Here is a 26424-nt window from a genome sequence, read left to right as displayed (position 1 = left end):
GCTGAAAACTTATAGAATCTGGGGAAGGAAAGAGAAATCCAGATCCAGGAGGTACAGAGAGCCCCCAACAAAACCAGCCTGAAGAGGTCTCCACCAAGATACAAAGTAAATAAGATGGCCAAAAGTAGTGATAAAGAGAGAATTTTAAAAGCAGCAAGAGAAAGGAAAGTGGTGACATGCAAGGGAAACCTCATATAGCTATCAATGAGTTTTTCAGCAGAAACTTTGCAGGCCGGAAGGGAATGGCCTGATAAATTCCAAGTGCTAAAAGGAAAAAAAAATCTAAAGCCAAGAATACTCTATCCAGCAAGACATTCATTTAGGATAGAAGGAGAGATAGAGTTTCCTGGAAAAACAAAAGTTAAAAGCGAAACCAGCCATGCCCCTGTCACACATCCCATCGGCTTGTGGGTCCCAAATTCACAGTCCAGCCATTCCCCTGCCCAAGTGAGTATGCACGGCCTGCCACTAACTCAATGCCAAGTCAATATGGCTTCACCTCAGATTGCCAAGGGCTCAAACTGGCACTTTTCCCCTTAAATTTCCCCTCAAATTCCACAAAAATGGGCATAATTATAACAGCATAAGGAAGCAACCCAAACATTGACACTATTTATGTGGAATATGTAATGGATAAAAGGAGTGTGCTAATGCACCTGGGTGGGTAGCTCAGTTGGTTAAGCAACGCCTTTGGCTTAGGTCATATTCCTGAAATCCCAGGATAAAGGCCTGCATCGGTCTCCCAGCTCCATGGGGAGTCTGCTTCTCCTTCTGACCTTCTCCGCTCTCATGCTCTCTCTCTCAAATAAATAAATAAAATCTTAAAAAAAAGGAGTGTGCTAGGCTGAGAACATCTGCAGTAAGCACATCAAAGAACAATACATACAGCATGATTCTGGTTAGTAAAAGAAAGAAACCTGGGAAAAAATAAAACAAGATGAAATCAGAGGGAGACAAACCATAAGAGACTTTTTTTTTTTTTTTTAAGGATTTTATTTATTTATTTGACAGAGAGAGATCACAAGTAGGCAGAGAGGCAGGCAGAGAGAGAGAGAGGAGGAAGCAGGCTCCCTGCAGAGCAGAGAGCCCGATGCGGGACTCGATCCCAGGACCCTGAGATCATGACCTGAGCCGAAGGCAGTGGCTTAACCCACTGAGCCACCCAGGCGCCCAAGAGACTTTTTTTTTAAGATTTGTATTTATTTATTTGACCGACAGCAAAAGAGGGAACACAGCAGGGGAGTGGTAGAGGGCGAAGCATGCTTCCTGCTGAGCAGGGAGCTGATGCAGGGCTTGATCCTAGGACCGTGGGATCATGACCTGAGCAGAAGGCAGACGCTTAACCAACTGAGCCACCCAGGCACCCCGCATAAGCATAGGAAACAAAGTGAGAATTGCTGAAGGGGTGTGGGTGGGAGGATGGGGTAGCTACTGATGGGCATTAAAGAGGACATGTAATGTAATGAGCACTGGGTGTTCTATGCAACTGATCAATCACTGAACTCTACCTTTGAAACTAATATTACACTATATGTTAATTAATTGAATTTAAATTTAAAAAAGGAACCCCCCCCCCAAAAAAAATCAATAGGTAATGTTTGTGATCGGCTAAGAGTAGACCACACTCAAGTTGGTGGTATTAACATATCTAAAGAAAGAGTGAGGCAGCAGAAGGGAGTTAGAAGCAAAAGCATAAGAAAATACAAGTGTTAAGTCAGGTTAAAACAGAGGTCTAGCAGCACCAACGGGAGAGAAGTCTTCTTGAACTGTGACTGTAGGTATGAGAGGTCACTGGCAGGTGTAGGTGCAGCATCCTGAGCCATCTCGTTCTGGTGGTCTGCTCATCAATCAACTTTCAGCAACTTCCGATATGCAGGAAAGTATGCTGAAGGGAGAGAGTTAATCAATCATTATACAACCACTTTACAGTTACTATTCATTTTAAGTGAGTATTTGGGCTTTCTAGATTATACATCTACATTGATGGTGTGGTGAAGGGGTGAGGCCAAGTCTCTGTGTTCTCACAGAACCAGATTTTAGTGCTTGCAAAGCTAAGAATTAGTCCCTTGTATATGTATCTGGCTTTCTCTTAGGTGACCCCTCTTTTGCTACCCCATTCAGGATGCAGTCTTGTGGAGTCACTGCCGAAAATTTCTCAGTGTAATTCACCATATAAACAGAATAAAAGGAATACGCTATATAATCATCTCAATATGTACAGAAAAGTATTTGAAAAAAGGTAACACCCATTCATGATAAAAACTCTTAGAATTCTACAAAAACAAAAACAAAAAACAAACAAACAAAAAAAAACTCTTAGAATTCTAAAACTAGAAATAAAAGACTTCCTCAAGCTGGTAAAGGCATCTATGAAAAATCTATAACTAACATAATGTCAGTTTTCCCCAGATTTTCTATAAATTCAATAAATCTCAATCAGAATCTAATCTGACTTTAATGTAGAAATTAACTAGTGGTTTCTAAAATTTATATGCAAATACAAAAAAACCTAGAATAGTCAAGGCAATTTTAAAAAAGAACAAAGTTAGAAGAATAAATGAAACAAGATGGGATTGGGAGGGAGACAAACCATAAGTGACTCTTAATCTCACAAAACAAACTGAGGGTTGCTGGGGAGAGGGGGCTTGGGAGAAGGGGGGTGGGATTATGGACATTGGGGAGGGTATGTATTTTGGTGAGTGCTGTGAAGTGTGTAAACCTGGCGATTCACAAACCTGTACCCCTGGGGATAAAAATATGTTTATAAAAAATAAAAAATTAAAAAAAAAAGAACAAAGTTTAAAGACTTCTATTTGATTGCAGAATGTATATAATCCTGTAATCCTAACAGTGTGGTATTAGTATAAAGGTAGAACATATAGAACAGTGAAACAGATCAGAGAGCCCAGAAATACACCCACATATGTAAACTCAATTGACTTTCAGTAAAGGTGCCAAGGTTAATTCTTTAGAAAGAAGTTAGTCTTTTCAGTAAATGATGCTGGAACAACAGTGTGTCTGCACTGAAAAAAAATCTCTTCTCTTTCATGAATTTAGACACTGTCTCCACCTCTCTGTCCTTCCCTTCTGGGACTCCATTTACCCTTATGTTAGGCTGCTTGATATTGTTTTATAGGTCACTGAGGCTTTGTTAATTTTTTTTAGTCTCTTTCTGTGCTTCATTTTGGATTTTTCTATTGCTTTGTCTTCAAGTTCAGTGATCTTTCTTGTCTAGTATTTAATCTCATTTAATCTCTATTAATCTTATACAGTGAATTTTTTACTTGAATACTGTATTTTTTTTAATTTCTAGAAGTTTCGTTCCTTTTTTTCAAATATCTTCTTTCCCTCCTCAGTATTTTTCATATTTTCCTTTATGTTGTTGAGCATATGGAAAATATTTGTAACAGCTGTTTTAATATTCTTCTCTGCTAACCATCTTTGTCATTTCCATCTTTATCATAATGACTAATCTATCATGATTATGAATCAGATTTTTCTGCTTTTTATATCTGATTTTTATTTGGATGGTGGATGTCATGAATGTTACATTCTTTTTTTTCTTTTTTTTTTAGATTTTTTTTGAGAGAGTGAGAGAGTACAATCGGGGGAGGGGCAGCGGGAGAGAGAGAAGCAGACACCCCACTGAGCAGGGAGCCTGAGGAGGGGCTTGATCCCAGGAATCTGGATTGTGACCAAGACAGGTGCTTAACTGTCTGAGCCATTCAGGCGACCCATGAATGTTACATTCTTTTTTTTTTTTTTAAGATTTTATTTATTTATTTGATAGAGATCACAAGTAGGCAGAGAGGCAGGCAAAGATAGAGGAAGGGAAGCAGGCTCCCTGCTGAGCAGAGAACCCGATGTGGGGCTCGATCCCAGGACCCTGGGATTATGACTCTAGCCAAAGGCAGAGGCTTAACCCACTGAGCCACCCAGGCGCCCCTGAATGTTACATTCTTAAGTGCTGAGGTGTTGTACTCCTTTAACAACTTTTTTCTGGCAGACAACTAAGTTTCTTTTGGGTCAGTTTGATCCTTTCCAATTTTATGTTTAATTTCTTTTAGGGTGGACCTGGAGTAGCTTTACTGTAGGGCTAACTTAGCACCACTTCTAAGGTATGACCCTGCTACATTTCTCCAAATGCTTGGTATATTTAATATATATTAATTTCCACTCTGGTTAGTGGAAGATCAACTAGTTCCCAGCCCTGAGTGACCTCTGAGAATCACTGGACTTCTTCCTATGCAGGGGCTGACTACTATACCAGACAGGCTCAATGGTATCCTTGTCCAGATTTCATTTACTTTTTCTCTAGGCAGCTCCCAACTCTTAGGTGTTCTGCCTCAGTAGTTTTACCAGTCTCAGTCTCAGGTTGGATTCCCTCTGGTTACCAGTCTTCAAGATGGCTCACAGTGATCCCTGCCTCCTGGTTTTTATGACTTTATATAGTTCTCTACCATATTATATTAAGGTTGGTCTGACCAAGAGAATATGGCAGAAGTAATGGCATATTGCTTCTGAAACTAGGCTATAAAAGATACTGTGGCTTCTTCTTTTCTCTCTCTCTTTCTCTGATTATCTATTCTAGGGAAAGGCAGCTTCCATGTTGTGATAACACTCCCAAAAGAGCTTTTTCTAATTCTAGACTTAATCCTTTTCAGTCTTTCTAATCATGTTACCCTTCTACCTGAAACATACAGTAGTGCTTTGTAATATTCAAAATAAAGGAAAACTCCTTAGCAGAGTACAGTACCCCTTACAATTTTCCTCCAGCACTCTTTTTAAAAATTTTTTTTAAGATTTTATTTATTTGACAGAGAGGGAACACAAGCAAGGGGAGTGGAAGAGAGAGAAGCAGGCCTCCCGCTGAGCATGGAGCCCAACGTGGGGCTTGATCCCAGGACCCTGAGATCATGACCTGAGCCAAAGCAAATGCTTCACGACTGAGTCGCCCATGCGCCCCTTCTCCAGCACTCTTACCCGGCTTCAGCTCTTCCCCCTTTCCCCAGTCTATGTTCTGACCATAGCCAACTATTTTGTGGTGTTCATGGACATTTGCATACTGTTCCCCTCTTCTCATTACCTAGCTAATTCCTGCTCTTCACTTTAAAGGCCTCCTCCTCCAGGAAGCCTGTTGGTACCCCTTCTTCATGCTCTTCTAGACTATGTTAGGTGCCCTGCCCAGGACTCCCTTGACCCCCTGTTCTCAGACCCTTATTCTATCAAAGGTGCCTATTTAATTGTTAACCCTTCTCTCCCCAGTACCTCTAACATCAAGGACTAGAGTTGTTCTAGTTTACCGTTATGTCTCTTTCTGACGCACGAGGGATGCTCACTCAGTATTTTTTGAGTAAGTCAGTGACAAGAATAGTTTAGAGTAAGCAGTGACCGCATATTCTGTTACTCAGTTGATTTTTAACTCTATAGATTTAATATAGCGATTAAATGAATAATATTATAGCAACTTTTGGTTAACTAAAATAATTTAATTTAATGAATTTATCTCACTTTGCAGTGACTTTGGGAGAAATTAGGTAATATTTTACTATTTCATTAAAGTAGCCTATTTTAAATTGCATTCTCGAAACCTTAAACTTATATTGGAGCATATATATGATTACTGTAAAACGAAACTTTCTTTTTCTAAACAGTTAAGTCATTCAGTTGTTCTGGGCCTGTGAAGTTTGCCATAGAGTGGCATTTGAAGCATTATACCTGCCAAAATGAATATTCTAAGCTGGAGGTAAGTAAAGTGCAAATTTTTGTGTATATAAAACTATGAAGGGGAGCTCCTGCATGGGGCTCCCTGCTCAGCAGGAAACCTGCTTCTCCCTCTCTTCCTCCCCCTGCTTGTGTTCCCTATCGTGCTGTGTCTCTTTCTGTCAAATAAATAAAATCTTCTTAAAAAAAAAAAGCTATGAAGGAAAAATGAGTATAAAGATTTATTAGCTCATCAGGTGAGGAGGCCAGAAATACAGATTGTAGTTTTGAAAGTGCCACAGATTTATTTTTGGACTTGGGCAAGAAATGCTCTAATTGTATCACAGTATATGCTTTCTGAGGAAAGAAACATCTTTTCGTTGCCTTTTGTCTTATGAAAAATGTTAATAAATATTTAACCAGACATGTAAGAACCATTAATAAAGGGGTTGTGGGTCCCCTACAAATAAAAATCAATGTAGTTTAAGAAAGTAATGTAAAATTTTTACTTCATCCAAAAAATTAGTTATAGGGCACCTAGAACTTTAGGGGGGCTGAGTAACTTGAGTGAGTAGCAGCAGATCGCAGGGAGGTGAGAAGAGAAAAGGAGACCCCCAGGGAAGGGAGGGGGAGCGTATGAGAGGAGGATGTCCACTGGGCTCCTGTGTCCTTCAGCAAGGTGTTTCTTTTGACCGTGCTGATGGTCGCTTACCGCTACTTCCTTGTGAGCTCCTACCTTAAATGATGCATAGGTTTCCATACTTTTATCTGTGTTATCTTTTCATTTGGGATGAAAGCTACCATTTTCCTCAAATAGTGCCTTTGTGACTTTATCCCCAAATATTTTACCCCTTCATACTAAATACTTCAGTATGTGTTTCCTAAGAACAAAGATATTCACTTAGATTACAGAATACAGTGATAAAAATAAAGGAAATTTAACATTGATTCAAAACTATTATCTAATAGATCTTTTTTTTTTAAAATGATTTTATTTATTTATTTGTCAGAGAGAGAGACCATGAGAACAAGCAGGGGGAGTGCCAGGCAGAGGGAGGAGCAGTCTCCTTGCCGAGCGTGAAGCCAAATACAGAACTTGATCCCAGGACTCTGGGATCATGACCTAAGCTGAAGGTAGACACTTAACCGACTGAGCCACTCAGAATTCCCTAATAAACAGATCTTATTACAGTTTTGACAGTGTCCCCTGAACATCCCTTTTAGCAGTTTTTTGTTGTTTTCCTCATATAAGTTCCAGTCCAAGATCACACTGCCATTGCTGCAGCTTTGTTTTTTTGTTTTTTGTTTTTTTCATTTTTCCTGACATTGATATATTTGGGGTATACAACCATTTATTTTTATAAAATATCCTTCGGTTCCAATATTTCTGGTATTTTCTCATGATTAGTTTAGGTTAGATTAGTACTGGCTTGTCCCATTTTTGGTAATGCTAACTTTGATCAGTTGGTTAAGGAAGTTTCTACCAGGTTTCTCCACTATAAAGTTACTACTTTTCTCTTTGTTGTTAACAATAATTTGTGAAGAAATACTTTTGTATTTGTATGTGAATATCCTGGGTTTTTTTTTTTTTTTAAAGATTTTATTTATTTATTTGTCAGAGAGAGAGAGTACAGGCAGGCAGAGAGGCAGGCAGAGGCAAAGGGAGAAGCAGGCTCTCTGCAGAGCAAGGAGCCCAATGTGGGACTCGATCCCAGGATGCTGGGATCATGACCTGAGCCGAGGGCAGCCATTTAACCACCCAGGCATCCTGAATATCCTGATTTTTCATCAATCCTTGTTTTAATATCCTTTGATTCTGGCCTGATCAATCAGTTATTGCTCTGATGATTGCTGAATGGTGATTTTTTCTAATTCCATATTTTCTTTTGTTTTGTTAATATTCTGCCATCAGGATGAGCTCTCTCTTTTCCTTTTATTTTACCTGTCATTTAACTGAGCAATCATCAACATGGACTCATTGATTTTTGCTTTGTTACATGGGTTATAATATATTATGATTTTAAATTTATTTTGCTCAAATTGTCTATTTGGCCAGTAGAAGCCAACTTAACCTTTTCTTGATGACTGGAAGCTGCCATTAGGAGCCTGGTTTTATTCATCTGTCTTTGATTTAACCTTCCTTGTAGTAGTTAAATGCTGGTTTTCCTTCTCTCTAAAATCTTTTATACATGGGATCAAATGAAAGTAGCCTCAGGTCAAAGTATTTTTTACTTCTTCATATACCATTTCCTATGGTAATACCTTAGTCACTTTTCTTCCTCTAAGATTATGCTTATATTATGTGTTACTGGATCTGAGTGCCTTGGAATGGCTAACATGTTATGATTACCTTGTCATACTTAAAATTATATCCAAAACATTTTTCTTTTTAGTATTCTGTATGTTTTCAAGTGCTCCAAACTGAATAAATCTTTGCTATCATTTAGATACTAAGCTTTACTTATTTTCTTGAATAAGAAGTGTAGAAATAAATTATAACATAGAATTTTACCTTGGGTAGGAGGAGCTATCACAAAAACAGGATCCTAGTGTTGATGAAGACTTTTGTGGCCATTATTTCAAGAACATTGAATGTTGGACAACAAAATATGAAAACTTAGACTGCAACAGTGACTTGCAGGTGTTTCCCTCACTGACTGTGAGTATCTGTCTTGCCAAATGTACTTTATAAGTATTAACTTAAATTCTATTTTATCAATATTTTGATAAACAAAGGTGCTTCTTTTGTTAACTTTAGGTGTTAACAAGTAAGATCCTGGCACCATTATTCCATTTCATTGTACCCTTTACAGAAACACCCTTGAAAAAGAACCCTTTCGTCATTTTTTCGTGGTCTGCTGTCACTTCCTCCATCATTCTCTCTCTCTATCTACTCCAGTGAGACCTTTGCCCCCATCATTCCATCACAACACCTAGTCACACTTTCCAGTGCTAAAGCTCTGTCAGCTTCCTTGGCTTATCAGCAACCAACCTACTTGAACACTCTCTCCTCCCTTACTTCCTCACAGCCTGGAAGATTTGATTCTGAAATGTTAACAGCAGTCATCCATGGGTTGTGAGGCTATGGGTCATTGTAACTTATATTTTTACTCTGTAAATTCTGAAATGAAAAATTGAAAGCAAGTCTTCAGTGAAAATAATAAAGGTGTTTTTAAGATTTGTGATAATAAAAACAAAGTTTTTATTTTATTAAATAAATTTATTTAATTACATTTATTTTATTTAAAATAAATTTATTATTTTATTTTATAAAATAAATTAATTAAATTTATTTTATTACAAATAAAAACATAAAGTGTACATAGCAGAGGTGTATGGCTTGATGAATTTTCAGAACCTGAGCACATCAGTATAGACCCAGATCAAGTATAGAATATTTTAGCCCCTAAACCTCCCCCGCAATATCTTCTCCACCAAAGGTAACCACTACCCTGATTTAAACAGTAATTTTTCAAAAGCAGGATTTTTTTTTACTCATGTTTGGGCTATAAACTTTTTTACTTTTAATTTTTTCTGGTTCTTTACTTTTTTCAAAGCAATTTTTCTTAATTGTTAAAGCAGTTTTCCCTATAGAAATGCAGCAATATAAAATGGAATTGTTTTATTCTTTTTTTCCAGAATAAGGAACTAATTACAAATACCAGAAATGTTTCAAACCAGGAAAGATCAACAGTGAGTCATTTTATTTGTCTTTAAATCAAATGTTTACAAGTTCTGGTAAGCCTGAAAAGAATCTGTGATGGATAGATACTTGGAGAGCAATATACAGTAGGGTGATTAGAAGTAGGGGGAGAAAAAGAAGCATTATTTCAAATAGTGTATTTTTTTATGTGTATCTGTATGAATTTTGTATTTACTTATTTCTGACTTTGTTTAAAAATTCCTTTGAAGTTGTAATTTAAGGTTAACTTCTTTGCTACCTTTCTTTCAAATGCCTAACATAACAGTGGGCTGGTTCTGATCACCATTAAGGATGTAAAGAAATAGAAACCATGAATGTTGCTCCAGAGGAAAGAGAATTTGGTATTTGGAGAAATTCCTAAAAGTCAAAAGACCAAGAGGTGAAGAGGCTTGGAAGCAGTTGAGTGTAGGGACTGAAGGTGGCTTTGGGAGGGCTAAACATTTGCTTTGATGCCGTGCCTCTAAGTTTCTCAGTGATCTTAAAGAGTGGTTTCAGAGTGGAAATATGTTCCACTCTGCAGTGACTGGGACAGAACTCTGCTCTGCACAGACTCTGTTGCAGGTAGAGGAGTAGGAAGTGAAAGGGAAGGATAGGGAATATTCTGGAAGGATAAATGTGAAGTTTGATCCAGTTATGTGGGACATTGCAGCATTCCTAGGCATTACAGGGGGCAATTTCATTTCCTGGCAGGACGGCTAATAACATAGATGTTAGGGAATTTATGTAATTGAACCTATGTACTGAATCTGTACAGCCTTTCTAACAATGTTACCTGACTTCTTACTCCCCCGGTTCAGTTTAAAAACAGCCACATTTAACAACTGAATGCTTTATATTAGAATGAAATATGGGAAGTGTAATATTAGAAAAAATATTTGAATGGTATTAATAAGTAAAACCTAGAATGATAGCTTTCAGAGGAGATCCTTTAAAAATATTAAAAGGGGAAAACCTGAACAGTAGGAAAAGATTTTTTCTTCCTCCATTGCTTTGGGTCTGAGAGGGGCAGGTATAGGGGCAACCCTTCCACAGTCTGCTATCCTTCCACTGTCTACCATTTCTTTCTGTTGTTTTAAAACAGTAAAAAGTAACCCAACTGAATTACTAAAAGTTGTTTTAAAATGTGGTGGGCAGTTGCTTAACTGTAGCTTATATAGCAATTTTTTTAAAATAACATAAAGGATTTTTCCCCCCTGTTTCAGGATGTTGTAGCGAGAACACAGAGAGATGGGTTTCATATCTTTATTGTTTCTATCAAAACGGAAAAAACAGACGCAAGATGGAATTTGAATGGTATAGTTAAACTGCATGCATTTTTGCTGTCTGCTTTTACTGTATTCTATATTTTTGTCGTTGGCCCAAATCTACATTTTTTTGTTAAAAATGTCGCTCAAGGGATGCGTGGGTGTCTCAGTGGGTTAAGCCTCTTCTTTCAGCTCAGGTCATGGTCTCAGGGTCCTGGGATCGAGCCCTGCATTGGGCTCTCTGCTCAGCAGGGAGCCTGCTTCTCCTGCTGCCTTTCCCCCCAGCTTGTGCTTTTTCTGCCTTTGTCTCTGTCTCTCTCTCAAATGAATAAATAAAATTTTTTAAAAAATTATTTCTGTTAATAACAAATAATCTGTTTATTTTAAAACTTTAAAACTTTATACTTATCTTAACTGTAATATTTTTTAATGAATTGGAAATTTTAAACTAGGGTAAACTTTTAAAATTTCAAACCATAGTGGGATATAAAATTGTTCATCCTTATAGATTTAAAAAAGAATTTTCGAATATAGAAATGGGTAGGCAACATTTTAGTTGTATTTAAGGTAGATTATACTGTCTCATGAAAATGGCTATCATTGGAGGTTTAAAATTTTTATTTTAAAGCATCTTTCCATAGCTTAGGAGTAGAAGGAGCTTATTTGGCAATTGTGGCTTCCGTGGGTCTGTGAGGTCCCTGCCCACCCCTGTCCCCCAAGGTAGGCCCTCTGTGTCTCATTAAGCTGTATGGTTCCTCTCTTAGTACCCAATGCAAGAGTGGGCTTACAAAAGGCAAATTTTTTCTTAGAAGATTTTATTAATCCATTTGGCAGAAAGAGATCACAAGTAGGCAGAGAGGCAGGCAGAGAGGGGGAAGCAGGCTCCCTGCTGAGCAGAGCCCAATGCAGGGCACGATCCCAGGACCCTGAGATCATGACCTGAGCCAAAGGCAGAGGCTTAACCTACTGAGCCACCCAGGCGCCCCACAAAAGGCAATTTTTAAGAGAATGAATGCTTTCAGAGATCTTAGAATTGCTTCGGCTGTCATTTTCTATGAAATCATTTTTAAGATTTTATTTATTTATTTATTTATCAGAGAGAGAGAGAGAGAGAGAGAGAAGCACAAGCGAGAGGAGAGGCAGGTAGAGGAAGAAGCAGGCTCTCTGCTGAGCAGGGAGCCCTATGTTGGACTTATCCTAGGACCCTGGGATCATGACCTGAGCTGAAGGCAGATGCTTAACCAACTGAACCACTCAGGCATCCCTTGGCTGTCATTTTCTAGAGTGAGTGTCTGCTGGACCAGTAGTAGTCCACAGCATGCGAAGGTCCTGGGCATTTGCAAACTGCTCAAGTTCATCCACTAGGAGCACAGAGGTGAAGATAGTCTTTGTCTTTAAGAGTTGCACAGTCCTGTGGGGAGGCAGAAAGTACTGAGCGGACACAGGTATTGCTTCAGAGGAGGCAGAAAACTGGTATACGATAGGGGAAGCCGGTGGAGGTAGCTGCTCTGGAACAATGGGAAGTTGGGCCTTTCCTAGAGATGACATAAGCGGCCAGAGAAGAGAGCCAGGGACATTGGGGCCACTCTGCACCTAGACTGTGTGTTCTCTCACTTCCCTAGGTATTGTGTCTCTTCCCCTGATACCAGCAGGCAGTTTGAAGACCCCACCAGTTAGTAACTGGAGCAGTTACTGAGACAGTTTGGTTCTGTGTTTGGCACCCCGCTTATTATTGTTGTCTTGTACAACAACCCCAACCAGATGCTTGAGTCTGGTACTTTATCCCAAGTTACATTAAGGAAGATGAAGTCCTCAGTGAGGTCAGTGACTGATCATGGGGCGGGTCAAAGGCCAGTACTGCTCTGCTGTCTGCCTAAGATCAGACTTGGCCCAGTTTGATACCAGCATGTATACAAGTAAAGGTATCTTGATGAGCTGACATGCCGGTGACTAGTAATTATCTGGCATTTTGTGTGTGCTAAGTAAAAATTCAGCATTTGTTAGCTCAGTTTGTGCTCCTAGAGCCTTCTGGGAAATGAGCTTACATTTAAAATGTTAAGATGTGTACGTCATTTAATTCTTTATTTTCTTTATCCCCATCTTCCCCAGTTTCTCTTTCTATGATTGGGCCTCATGGATATATTTCTGCATCAGATTGGCCTCTGATGATTGTGAGTATTTCTTATCATTTTTTCCTTTTTAAAAAATGATTTTTTTTATCCTAATTTGGTAATGTTGACAATTTAAAGAGCTCGTGATGGTATCCTTTAGTAGATAATGCTTTGGCATACACTCTATTTCTGATTCCAGAGTGACAGGAAAATAAAAGATTACATAACTTGAATGCAGAAGTGTCCGTTTTCAAATGATCACAAGCTTTAATTGACTAAATTGCTTTTCTTCCTACAGTTTTACATGGTGATGTGTATCGTTTATATTTTATATGGCGTACTCTGGCTGATGTGGTCTGCCTGTTATTGGAAAGATATATTAAGAATTCAGTTCTGGATCGCAGCTGTTATTTTCCTGGGAATGCTTGAAAAAGCAGTTTTTTATTCTGAATATCAAAACATCAGCAGCACTGGGCTATCAAGTAAGCTGTGACTCTCTTTGTAAATGCAGTACGATCCAGGAAACCCCTCGCATTTGTGAGCAGAACTGTGGGAGGCCTCCTTCGTCCAGTGGTTTGGAAACAGTTGCATTAGAGATGAAGAGGACGAGAGCCACGAAGGGACTGTCGGAGTGGGGCTCGGATCTAGGCTAGCGGATGAGCTGTCCTCGTTTCCTGTTCCCCTGCTTTCCTTCACTTTCCTCCTGGGGAGAAGAAAACTCCTATTCCAGTGATTGACTTAAAACAGGAAACGTTCCAGACAGGGGCACTTTAGGTGCTACTAATCCTTTTAACATTATTTCTCTGTGTTTTTCCCATATTCTTTCTTCTCCTGTCTCCTCCACAAAAGAAAAGAAGGAAAATTGGACCCCAGGGAGTAAAATCAGTAGTGCGGCGATGGATGGTGCCTGCAGCCATCTAGTGTTCTCTGTCTCCTCACTGTCACAGAAAACCTCACGTGACCATTGGAGGCCCCGCACGGTTTACTTAAGGAGGGCAGGGAGTTGGGCATCTCCGATGTGTGCGTCAGATTTCTAGAAGGTAGCGTGCGAAAAGGCCAGAGAAGTAAAGGTACAGTTGCATCACCGAAACTTTGGAAAAGGAGGTAGCTCAAAAGGGTTGAAAGCTCTCAGGAATGTGCTTCTTAGTGATCCATTAAAATAATCTTTATCCCGACTTTCATAGGGTGTGGTTATGTCTGCTATTCACTTTTGTAATACTCCAGGAAAAAAAGAAGAGTGAGTTGGAGTATAGATGAAATGGATTTGGCATAATGTGGATAGTTATTGAAGCGGAGTATTGGGTACAGAGGAGTTGATTATGCTGCTTTCTTTATATTGGGGAATATTTATAATGTCCCAAAATGAAAGGATGTGTACAAGAGAAGAAAGAAGGGACAAATATCCAGGGAGGCATATTAGAGGTCTTATTATACCATGAAAAGTTTTAGTGCTGTTTGTGCACACGCACCTGTGTGTGTGTGTGTGTGTTTGCGTGTGTGTGTTTGCTCTGAACCAAACTAGGAGGGGTGAGGCTGCCGCTCATGGTTGGCAGGGAGAGCATTCTTGAACGTTTAGTAAGGCAGTTGAGCTCCTTTGCTTTTAGTGGTTGTCATCTCTTGTCTAGGGAAGGTAAAGTGTGGCCTTGTCTAGGAAAGGTACAGTGAGGAGCGGCAGCCTAAGATACATGAAGGGATGAGAGGCCACTTGTCATCCTCAGGGACTTGAAGCTCTCTTTCTGAGATGATACAAGGCCTTGGAAGAGAAATCACAGGCTGCTGTCGGTGTCTTTGAGGAGCCCTATGAAAAGGAGAGGTGCCAGAAGACCGCAGGGCTCCTGCTGTTTCTCCTCTTGCCAAGTGGGAAGGAAGCCTGTAACCCAGGCTGTCTTGCTTAGCACTGATCCTGGAAGGATAGACTTTGGAAAAAGCACTGCAGGGACAGGAAACAGTGATTGTTGGACCCAACATGGAGACCTTAAGGATAGGTCATGTCACATTGACTTGCTTTGTGCTGTTACACTTAGTATAGCTGGACTTCTTCAAAGTATTTGACAACTGTGATTTCTTGTGGACAAGGTGGAGAAATGTGAGCTGAAAACTGGCTGTGTGACCATGTGTAAAGGGTTCGTGCACGTAACTACCCGTCAGCATTTTGTCAGTGTAGAGCCGTGTTGTCCAGTATAGACCACATCTGGGTGTTTGAAATTAAAATAGCAGCTCACTTCCTCAGTTGTCCTAGCTGCATTTCAGATGCTCAGAGCCACACGTGATTACTTTATTGGACAGCGTAGATGTAGAACATTGCCATCATCCCAGAAACTCCTGTTGGACAGCACTGGTCTGGAGCAATGGTTCTCATCCCCAGGTGCACGTAAGCATCACTGAAGAACTTTAAGACAATACTTAGGGCCAGAGGCTGTGGTTGGCCTAGGCCTATGAATTGGTTCTGTTGAGAGGCTTCCCATGTGATTGTAGTATGCACATCCAGGTTGGAGAACCACTGGGTTAGAAGGAGGTTTTGAATAATGTCTGCCTCATAGGTTTTAGACCTTGTTGCTGGTTTCTCCTTATGATCCACTTAATGTTCCTTGCAGACCTATGCATATGCAGAGAATACACGCTAAAATTCCGTGGACAGTGTGATGTTGGCAGAGTTGTTAATACTGGGGGTAGAGATAATAATTTTAGATGGACCCTTCTCACCTGGAAGTATTTGAAGGATCAAAGAGTTTTGGTATCCTAATGGAAAGGTGAAACTTAATAGGCATGACCTTGATCTTGGGGTTGAAGTACAAATCACAGAAGAACCAATGGGCAACTTTTAAAGGATTTAAAGGGTGAAGCTGATGAAGAGTAAACTCAGCACGGGCGATTATAGGATGGTTGCCTCCCACTAGCTCCTACAACCTTGGTAACAGCAGGAAGACTAGCAGTGAAGACTTGGAGGTTCCTGTTTGGCAGGTCTAGCTGTACCAGGAAGGTTGTATAATCGCTTTTCTCCAAGGGGGAAATAGTCCAGACTAAGCGGCTCGTGAAGGAATTTGAAAACACACCACCATTAACCATTTGTCATCCTAGATCTCTTCACATTCCACATGCTGTCTTGGAGGGCTCAGCTGTTGTTTTCCTCCTGAAGTTTAATCTCCTGGCCTGATGTCTGTCCTGAGCTGCAGACCTAGTAGCTGGTCACCTGCTAACTCTTCTGAATGCCTTACAGACTTCTCAGTCTCTCTATGGCAGAAAAGGAACGCACCTTTTCTGCCCTTGTCCTTGACTCACTGTAGTCCAAACCTAGACTGGCTGAGCCAGTCAATCTTGGCGCCATTTTCTTGCCACCCTCTTCCTTTCCCTCTAGTTTCACATCTGTCTGCAAAGCATTTGATAAGGTCTCTTATGATTCTTTGTGGATAAGTTGGAGAATTGTGAGCTGAAAACAAAAATAAGTAGGTAGATTTACTACTGGTTTCTGAATGTCTGTCTTGTTTTTTCTGTCTTTCCTGCCAGCACTGTGCTCTTATCATCTCTTACCTAGATTTCTGGAATAGCCTCCTTAGCATTTTCCTTGTCTGTCACCCAGTTCCTTTCCAAGCCATTAAGTAGAGCAATCTTGATAAAACACAGTGGTCAGTTTTATTCCAAGAGTCAGCAGACTTCCTTTGCAAAGGCCATATAGTAAGTATTTTTGACTTTATGGGCCATCAGTCTCTGTTTCAACTATTCAGCTGCCATTGTAGCACAAAAACAGCCACAGTCAACATGTAAACAAGTGGGCATGGCTATGTCCCAATAAAACTTTATTTACAAAGGCAGATGTAGGGCCAGATTTGGCCTATGGGCTATAGTTTACCAATTCCTTTTTTAATGCCCTTGTTAATTGTCATGACTTCTCACTGCTCTTAGCATAAAATCCAGACTCATAACATGGCCTGAAAACGCTGTGTGATTATCCCTGCCTCTCTGACCACCTTTATTCTTGACGTCCCTCATTGCACTATGCTGTAGACATCCTGAACTTTGAATTCTTGCAGTATGTTTTACTCTTCCTCTTTTTTTTTTTAAATTTATTTATTTATGATTTTATTGATTTATTTGACAGAGAGAGAGAGATCACAAGTAGACAGAGACGCAGACAGAGAGAGGGATGCAGGCCCCCTGCTGAGCAGAGAGCCTGATGTGGGACTCGATCCCAGGACCCTGGGATCATGACCTGAGCCGAAGGCAGGGGCTTTAACCCACTGAGCCACCCAGGCGCCCCTTACTCTTCCTCTTTTCTCCTCTGTGCCTTTTCATGTACCTTTAATTTTGCTTTCCCCCTTATTTCCCCCAAATAGTTAATTTTCACTAGGCCTTGAAATCCTGACTTAGATATTACTTCTTCTGAGAACCCACTTGTACCTTCCTCAGGTGTGGATTAGGTTGGCTTCTTCACAGTCCTGGGAGATACTGTGTTGCCTGTAGCACTCATCACGCTGAGTTGTCTTGTTGTGTCTGTTTACTTGTCCTAACCAGAATATAATCTCATGAGGGCACTGATCATGGTGTCTCTTTTCCTATTATAGTCACACAGTAGGAGCATAAGTGAATAAATGATAAAGGCAACTTGGAGAAAAGAAAGCGCTAGAGGACCTTATGGTTTTCAAATATACACAGGACAGAAAGAGTGATGTAGTTCTTCGTAGTCTCATGGGAAGAACAAAAAACAGAGGGAAATTGAGGGAGACAGCTTTTAGATTGATGTATGCAAGCAGTGCCTGATAGTGCTGGCAAATACGGGGTCAGTGAATTCTCCAGGAGTAACAAATTCCCCTCCACTGAGGCTTTCAAACATCAGATGGATTAGTTGACCTTTAAAGCAAATATGGCCAGTTCATCTGGGGTCCGAATGTAGTTATACACAGTATATATTTAGAATTTTTGTGGCAGGCCTCTAGATGTATACAGAATGAATTCTTTTCTTTCCTCTCCACAGCCCAAGGTTTATTGATATTTGCAGAGTTGATATCTGCAGTTAAAAGGACATTGGCTCGCCTCCTCGTGATCATTGTGAGTCTGGGCTACGGCATTGTGAAGTAAGTACTGGCATGTTGGAAAGATACAAGCTTCCAGTCTTGTGACTCCTGCCATCTACATTATGAGTCTGTGAAACTGGACACATCTCAGTATCATTCTACAAACCCCGTAGGGAAACACCTGCAAGAACGTGTTTTTAAGGGATTTCCATGTACGTCACCACTTTACACTGTCCTCAGATAAAGATCTGGAATTTGAATTTCAGTAGCTTTTTCTTTTTTTTTTTTTTAAAGATTTTATTTATTTATTTATTTATTTGACAGAAAGAGAAAGATCACAAGTAGTCAGAGAGACAGGCAGAGAGAGAGGGGGAAGCAGGCTCCCTGCTGAGCAGAGAGCCCGATGTGGGGCTAGATCCTAAGACCCTGAGATCAGAGGCTTAACCCACTGAGTCACCCAGGCGCCCCTCCAGTGGCTTTTTATAGTTAGATGAATAAGTCATCACCTTTAAGGATAGGAAAATTTTAAATGATTCTTAAAGTTCAAACCATTTTCTTTTTCCTAGCCACATAGTTATGCTTTTTTTGGAGCATGGAGCTCCGTGCATGGAGCCCCACGTGGGGCTTGAACTCATGACCTCGAGATCAAGACCTGAGCTGAGATCAAGAGTCAGACGCTAAGCCACCCAGTCACCCCAAATTATGCTTTTGCAATTGTATTTGAGTATTGTAAGGGAGAGAGGACTAAACAGGTCAGCAGAATTCAGACTAAAACCTGGCCATCCAGGCAGGACCCTGCTTCTTCCAGACCCTCTTGGGCCCCATCTTTTCTCTCCCATGCCCATGAGTCCCTGGGAGTGACCATGGAAGAGCTTGTCCTCTTTCTCCTCGCTGCCCTTTTGTTTGGACCGTTCTCCTTTAAAACTCTCCAATTCCCAGAAGCTCAAGCTTTCAAATTGGAGCACCTGCTTTATCTTCCTACTGCAGTTGCCTTTCAAGTTCCAGATTTCTGCCCTCATCCCTTAACTCTCCGAGTATTTGCTTCTCTCTGTTTCTCAGCGCTTCCCTCTGTGCCAGAATTCCCTGTGATTTCGTATCCGTGTGGGCGCTCCTGTGAGTAACCCGATCTCACCTCGCCACCTCAGCTGTCCCCTCACCTCAATTATGATTCCACTCCCACTTTCTAGACTTTATTATTATATTTAACTGTACCCTCTTTATCATTGCAAATGTTAAGCCTCTTTTCAACTGTCATCTTCTCTGTTTCCCATTTACTTTTCCTATCAGATCAGGTCACTTCATTCTTTGATCCTAGTGTGGCTTCTGGCCTGTTGACCTGCCATCCTTCATCGATCCTGTAGGGTGCTGAATGCCCACGTACACCCAAAGCCCTCTGCCTTCCTCCTTGTTGGTCTCCCTTGAGCCTCAGGCTCATACCGGAGCAGCAGAATCTGCCTGACCACAGTGTGGGCTCATTTCCCTTCTTCATAATCCAGAACTCTTAAGTGTGCCTTAGTGCCCCTGGCAGTTTCTAGATCCTCTTGCCAGTTGGCAGTCCCTTTCCCACTCTACAGAAGACTGTTTTATCCCCTTCTCTCCCCTCTAGCCTCGGACTCCCTACCCATGTCCTTAGCTGATCTTGGTTCTTTACTCCCCAAGGAAATGGAAGCCATCAGAAGGGAGTTCAGTGCATACCTGCCACCAGATCTGTGCCGTCCCCCCACATCTGGACCATGTTTAGCGTTTTCCTCCTCTTGAAAGGCAGTGGTTAAGTCCTGCCCCTGCCCTTGTGTCTGGATCCTGTCACCTCTCATGTGTTCAGTGGCTGCTCCAGCAGCCGGCTGTGTTTCCTCCAGGGTCATCCGTTTTCTTGAGGGGCATCACTGCCATCAGCATGTTGTTATTTTGGTCATCTTCCAAAGCAAACCTCCCCCCATCCCAGCTGGCCCTTTCCTCTGCTCCCCTTCATTTCTTTTTTTTTTTTTTTAAAGATTTTATTTATTTATTTGACAGAGAGAGATCACAAGTAGGCAGAGAAGCAGGTAGAGAGAGAGGGGGGAAGCAGGCTCCCCGGTGAGCAGAGAGCCTGATGTGGGGCTCGATCCCAGGACCCTGGGATCATGACCTGAGCGGAAAGCAGAGGCTTTAACCCACTGAGCCACCCAGGCGCCCTCCCCCTTCATTTCTATTCATCCCTGTGCAGCATCGTTTCTCAGATGCATTGTCTGTACTTGCCACTTCAACTCCCCTCATTTTCCTCTGAATATACCCTAATGAGGTTTTTGCCTCCACTTCATTGAGACTGCTCTTGTCAGTCACCTGGACCTCTGTTGCCAAACCACATGGCCTTGCTTAGCCTTTGTGCAAGGGCCCTGTGGCAGTTTGAGTCTTGGAGCCCTGGCTCCTCCTCCCCAGCTTCCCTGCCAGACTCTGTCTTCCTGAACTCCAGCACTGAAGTCCTCCAGGCTCAGGCCCCAGACCTCTGTTCCAGCGACTCACATCCCTGGGGCACGCTAATCCAGTTTCTTGGCTCTGATGTCAGGGCATACCCAGAGTGAACCCACCCCTCCTTCCTATAGCCACCACCCTGGTTCCAAACACCATCGTCTCTCCCTAGATGACTCGAGTACCCTCCTAACTGGTTTCCCCTGCATCTGCCCTGGTCTCCGGTCAGTCTTTTTAGACACAGCATCCGCCAAGATGATCCTTTTTAAACATAACGAAGATCTCATTACTTTTGCACCCATCTTACCAAATAAACCCAATTCCCTTCTGTGGTTTCTTAGATGGCTGACTTCACCTCCTGCCATTCTCCCTTTTTGAACACTGCCCTGTCCTGCTGGCTTTATTGCTGTTGCTGTTCCTTAAACACAACAGACACTTCCACCACGGTGCGATAAAGGCCTCTGCCTGTAAGTGTCTTCCCCTGGATCCTGAGCATGATTTGCTTCCTCACTCTTGGCCTCTGCTCACCGTCCTCTCCCAGGAGGGCTAGCGCTGTTGGGATTCGCAATGGGGTACACACCCTCCTCGGTCACTTGGACCCTCACCCCTCTTACAGCACTGCTTGATGCATATATTAGGATTTGTTGTCTCTTCCCCCCACTTCAGTGTGACTTCTGTGGAGTTGGAGCTTTGCCTGTCTTGTGTCCTGCTGCTTAAGGCCCCATTGTAGTTCCTGGCACATAGTAGGCCCTCCGTAAATATGCACTGAATGCACACACATATACTTGTGAGCTTGAGATTGATGTAGTTAGGAAGATTTTGGCCAGGAAACCTTTCCATTGGGTATTTATTGAGATTCCTTCTCAAATGCTTTTTGGGGTCTTGGGAGATTGTTTGTTTTTGACCTTAATACAGTATACAGAACACAGAGTCTTCGTGTGGAATCTTATATAACCCACAGTTCTAGTTATGAACTTTAGAGCACTCATGGTTCTCGCAGGTGGAAGGTTCCAGTTAGGGGACTGTAATGAGTCAGAATTTAGGTGAACTAAATCAGATACAGAGTCTTAAATCTAAGCTGTGGCTATTAGTTGAATTTTTAGTTGGATTTTGTTTTAAAGTGACTACATTAAGTATTTTTCCAAAATTAGTTTTTTCTTCGAATTACTTTGGCCAGAGGGTTTTTGAGCTGAAATGTTTGTGCTCTAATTTGCATATTTCATGAAATTTCAGTTCTGTTTTCAAATTGCTCATCACAAAAATCACTGTCTTTGCATTTTCCCAAATCATTGATATATTTTTTTAAAATATTTTATTATTTATTTGACAGAGAGATCACAAGTAGGCAGAGAGGCAGGCAGAGAGAGAGAGAGGAGGAAGCAGGCTCCCTGCTGAGCAGAGAGCCTGATGCGGGACTCGATCCCAGGACCCTGAGATCATGACCTGAGCCGAAGGCAGCGGCTTAACCCACTGAGCCACCCAGGTGCCCCAAATCATCGATATTTTTAAAGAACCAAAAATGTTAGTTTAATTTTTTCAGTGTAAAGAATGGAAGCTACAGTGTGTTAGCCCTCTTGTTTTGGGATTGAGAGAAGAAAGGGAATAGAATTCAATCGCCTAATACTCCTGTTCTTTTTCTGCCCAAGTCAGAAAAACAGTGGATTATCTAACAAAACATATACCAGAACAGTTTTTAAGTAATGTTCATGAAAGAATTAAGTTACTGTTTCTGCCAGGGACACTTACAAGTTGGCTCTTAGCCTCCTAGGTTTCCTCAAGCCCCTCTTCCAGACGGTGCAGTGAGTACCTGGTTATGCTAATCCTCTGGCACCTGGGCGGCCTCAGCGTGTTGCTTTGTGGGCATCAGAACAGCTTCTAGTCCTAGAGCAGGAGGCCTGTTTCTCCTAAGCCTGTTTGTGCCCTGTTCCTGGGAAATAGACTTTTTTTTTTTTTAAACTGAGGAAGCATAGGCTGGATGCAGGGGGCAGACTGATCTGACTAGATGATGACTTCTCTATGTTGGAAATGGGACCATTTACTATATTCAGATGCATTTTACTTACTGATGCTTTTTCTTTTTCTTTTTTTCCTGTTTCCTCTTTCTCATTCCAGGCCCCGTTTAGGAACAGTCATGCACCGGGTGGTCGGACTGGGGATTCTTTACTTTATCTTCGCAGCTATTGAAGGCGTGATGAGAGTTATTGGGGTAAAAACCGCGTAATTCCACTTCCATCCCTTTTTGTTATTGCTATGAAATATGGCTTTACTTTCTATCCTCTGATTTGAACTTTTAAAGATAGGACATTTATGAAAAAGGCCCAATTTGAGTTTTTCTGTTCCCTCTAAGGAATATTTCCCTTTTTAAATACTTCCTGAAAGTCCAGACAGAGCACTTCTTAAAGTCTGACTGATTATGAAGGCACCACTTGATGTCAGCTCAGGAATTGTTTCCATTTCAAAAACGCTCACAGTTATTCTTTATAAAGAACATTTGTCTTTGTCACTATGAAGTTTGAATGCATTCATTTCTTCCTTAACCCTTGGTCTGAACATGTGGAAGTGAATAGAATTAACTGTACCCATCACACATGCAGACATTACAGCACATCACTCTGAAGTCTCATTTGGTTATAAGTATTCTCCGGCTCTTGGGGACTCAGTGTGTGGGGATTCAGTGGACTCTCTTCTTGGAAGAACCACGAAAAGTTAGCATCCAGGGGGAAATGACTCAGGCTATGTGGGCCACAATGCTTTACTCTCTAAGAGGAGGCAGAACATTTATATCTGGGAAAACCCCTAGATTTCTAGCTCTCCGTTTTTCTTAATAGTATGGTTGACAACTGAGTGATTAATCAGCTTATTATATTTTCCTTTATTCAAAGGACCTAGTAGTTTTTACCCAAAATGTTTTTTGGACTAGATGTGTGAATCAGATCACTGCATAAGAATGAATCTTATCTTGCAGATTGTTTACTTCACATATTTTGATCTTGAAGCAGGCCATTTGTTCAATTTGTTAAAAGCCTCGTTCTCCTTCTTTCTGTTATCTTTGATACATCTGCCTTCTATATTAAATACACCTGTGCTTTCCATCTTTGACTCTTTGAAAGGTACATTTATTTTTACTTGTACAGACTAGTGAAAGCTTCGCATTTGTGTATATAATTTACAGGAACTAGTCTTTGCTAGAAAGAAAAAAGATAAATATCCCACATACAGATACACACACACACACACACACACAGTATTTCTTTAAAATTTTACATAGCCAACATTTTCAATATAATTTTTAAATATGATTTTCTGTCAACTTGTGATCAGAGTGTCTCACCTGTGGTTTGTTTTTACCATTCCACACTTCCTTTTCTTTCTTTTTTTCATGTCCCTTCACAGATAGTAGGAAAAATCAGGAGCCCACTTCATTAGTGGCTGTGGCTGTAGGTTTGGTGTGGAGAAGGGAGAGATTGAAATTGACCTAAGTGGGGCGGGGGACATGACATGTTTTACTTGCCATTTCATAATACAGTTTTACATTGTGATTGAATAGGTAGATGTTGCTGCCAAAACAAAAATTTCCATATGCTTAGACACAAATTTTACTAGGAATAAAACTTTTATGTGGTTTTTGTAAAGGGATGAGATGAACTAAATGGTTTTTCTTTTTCATATAATTTCTATGATACAGTGAAATGTTTACATTCAGGTTTTTCCTCCATTTTTATCTTTCAGGGTTCTAACCATTTAGCTGTTATTTTTGGTGACATTATTTTGGCAGTTATTGACTCCATTTTTGTATGGTTCATATCCTTTACCATGTCCTAAAGTAGTTTGCTGTATCATTAAAATCAGGTTACTTTCAGTTTGTATTTACAATAATAGAAATGTAGGTATACATTATTTTTAACCTCAGTATAGGAATTTAGTTAAAGGTGAAAAAGCAATCATTCCCCCAAAAAAGAATATCTTTTATTTTTTCTGTTAGTTCAGCAAACTTAAGTACTCACTGTGTGCCCTGTGCTGAGGACGCAGAGAAGGAAAAGCTATTGTCCCTGTGTTTAAGGAATTCACACTCTGGGAGGGAAGACAAACATATAACTTAAAGCAATATAGCAATAGTAATTGTCATTTTAAAGAGGTGCTATGCAAACAAAAGGAAAGAGAAAGTAATTGTAGTGCAAAAGCCAGGGAAGACTTCACAGAGGTGGTGACATTAAATTGTGACCAAGAGAACAGATTGGGTTAACTGGGAAAAGAATTGGGGGAAAGGCATCCTGGGAAGAATAGAGGGGAACAAATAGTTGGAAGCATGAAAATATGGGGGCAGTGATAGAAAGTCCCAGAGTAGCTTACCTATAAGTGGATGTCTGTGGGAGAACCATGGAAGGCGGGGCCAGAAGGGAAAGATAGAATGACGTGCTCAAGAGTCTCATGTTCTTTCTGTGGGGAGAAAGAAAAGGAAATCAAAGCTGCCCAGGTGAGCAGCATGATGAAATCTGTGTTAGAAAGAACTCAAGAATGACATTTAAAAATGACCTGGAAGGGGCACCTGGCAGGCTCAGTTGGAAGTGTGCGCAACTCTTTTTTTTTTTTTTTTTAAGATTTTATTTATTTGACAGAGGGAGTGAGCACAGGCAGGGAGAGGAACAGAGGGAGAAACAGGCTCTCCATTGAGCAGGGAGCCTGATGCAGGACTTGATGCCAGGACCCTACGATCATGACCTGAGCCAAAGGCAGATACTTAACCAACTTAGCCACCCTGGTGCCCCAAGAACATGTAACTCTGGATCTCAGGGTTGTAAGTCCGTACCCCACATTGGATATAGAAGTAATTTAAAATCTTATATAAATAAAAATGTAAAAATGACCTGGAAAAGGAGATCCTAGAGTCTAGAGATAGGAAGTCTGATAAAGAGTCATTTGCAATTGTCCAAAAAAGAGATGGTGAGGGTTAAAAATAGGGCAGAGGGAATGGAAAAAAGACTCCAGATGATAAACTTAGTAGAAATGGGTGGGAAAAGAAGGGAGAGAGCTCTAGAGAGGTCTTGCTGTCTCAGTGGGAGGCTGGGGACAGTGTTGCCATCCCTAAGGTAATGAACTTAGGGAAGGGACCATAATGGATGAAATGTGAGCCGCCTAAGGCATTAGTGTTAAGCAGAGAGTTGGAAATCCCTGTCTGGGTTTGTAAAAGGAATTGGAACTGGTGATGAATATTGGAGGTCATCTTCATGTGAAAGAAGGTTGCAGCCCATGGAAGTGACCCAAGAACACATAGACCAGTGAGAGAGGAGAGGACCAGGATGGTGCCCAATGGGGGTAGAAACATGCATGGAAGAAACACCTGGGTAAAGAGGGGTGGTCAGCAGTGGCCAGTACTACAGAGAGATGAACTGCCAGGGTATACGTGGCTTTGGTCATTCCGGAAGTCACAATGGGACAGCAAGAGAGCAGCCTCAGTGATGCTGGTGAGGCAGACACCATGTTACTACAGGAGAAGTTTTAGACGCAAAGTAACCTTGAGGACCCTCCTCACTGCTTCAGTGACTCCAGTGGAGTCTGTTCAACTCCGAGGCAGGGCCCTCTAATTCGCATTCAGGGAAATGGGAGGAACTCTAAAGAAACTGTGACCTGGTCAGAGCAGAATGCAGTGTTACGCATATCCCAGAACATTATTTTTATCTCTTTCTTCTGCATTTACATCCTCTTTGAAACTCTTTCCTATAGATAGATTTTATTTTTACCAAGTTTTTTGTTTGTTTCCATTGTCTTTGATACTTGTCTTTTTGCTTTTAATATTAACTGTTCTTTTGTTTCCTTGTAATTTCTTTCCATTTTCTCATCTTTACCTCTTGTTGGAAGGCCAGAGGGCTTGAGTTTGCCTGTGTTCCTCCTCTGCAAGGAAGCTCTCCTTTCTGCAGGCATGCTAACATACATGGCCTTTTTGAGTCCCCTGTGGGTGATTTCTTCCAAACCCAGTGTGTCTGCTCTTTAAACTCCCTGTTTGTAAATTTTTAGTATGCTTCCAAGTTAAGAACAAAAGAAAAAAGCCTTTTAATTTACCATCCCTACTCTCTAAAGCAGTGGTTCTTAGCCTTGTTTGGGTACTGGGACCAAAGATGCCTTTGAAAGTTGAATGAAAGCTGGGGAGCCTCTTTTCACAAGATTAGAAACACACACCCTACAAAAGTTTTGCTTGCAGTGAGGCATTTAAA

General features: G+C 41.0%; 1 protein-coding gene across 2 annotated transcripts in view; it reads left to right on the top strand.

Moving 5' to 3' along the window:
• TMEM87B (transmembrane protein 87B) overlaps positions 1-26424 on the top strand; it is a 52160-nt gene that overhangs the window by 6711 nt on the left and 19025 nt on the right. The window contains exons 3-11 of one of the 2 annotated variants that reach the window (XM_004770990.3): positions 5655-5746; positions 8225-8362; positions 9343-9396; positions 10609-10699; positions 12760-12821; positions 13060-13243; positions 17731-17830; positions 22328-22421; positions 23945-24016. In XM_004770990.3, the coding sequence (XP_004771047.1) occupies positions 5655-5746; positions 8225-8362; positions 9343-9396; positions 10609-10699; positions 12760-12821; positions 13060-13243; positions 17731-17830; positions 22328-22421; positions 23945-24016 (887 nt within the window). The remainder of the gene's footprint in view (positions 1-5654; positions 5747-8224; positions 8363-9342; positions 9397-10608; positions 10700-12759; positions 12822-13059; positions 13244-17730; positions 17831-22327; positions 22422-23944; positions 24017-26424) is intronic. The other variant, XM_004770991.3, reaches the window with a different exon arrangement.

Source organism: Mustela putorius, unplaced genomic scaffold (assembly GCF_011764305.1).
Source record: "Mustela putorius furo isolate JIRA1106 unplaced genomic scaffold, ASM1176430v1.1 tig00000281_pilon_pilon_pilon, whole genome shotgun sequence".
NCBI lineage: Eukaryota > Metazoa > Chordata > Mammalia > Carnivora > Mustelidae > Mustela > Mustela putorius.
Note: the sequence above shows the minus strand (reverse complement) of the source record. Positions and strands in the feature narration are given on the sequence as shown.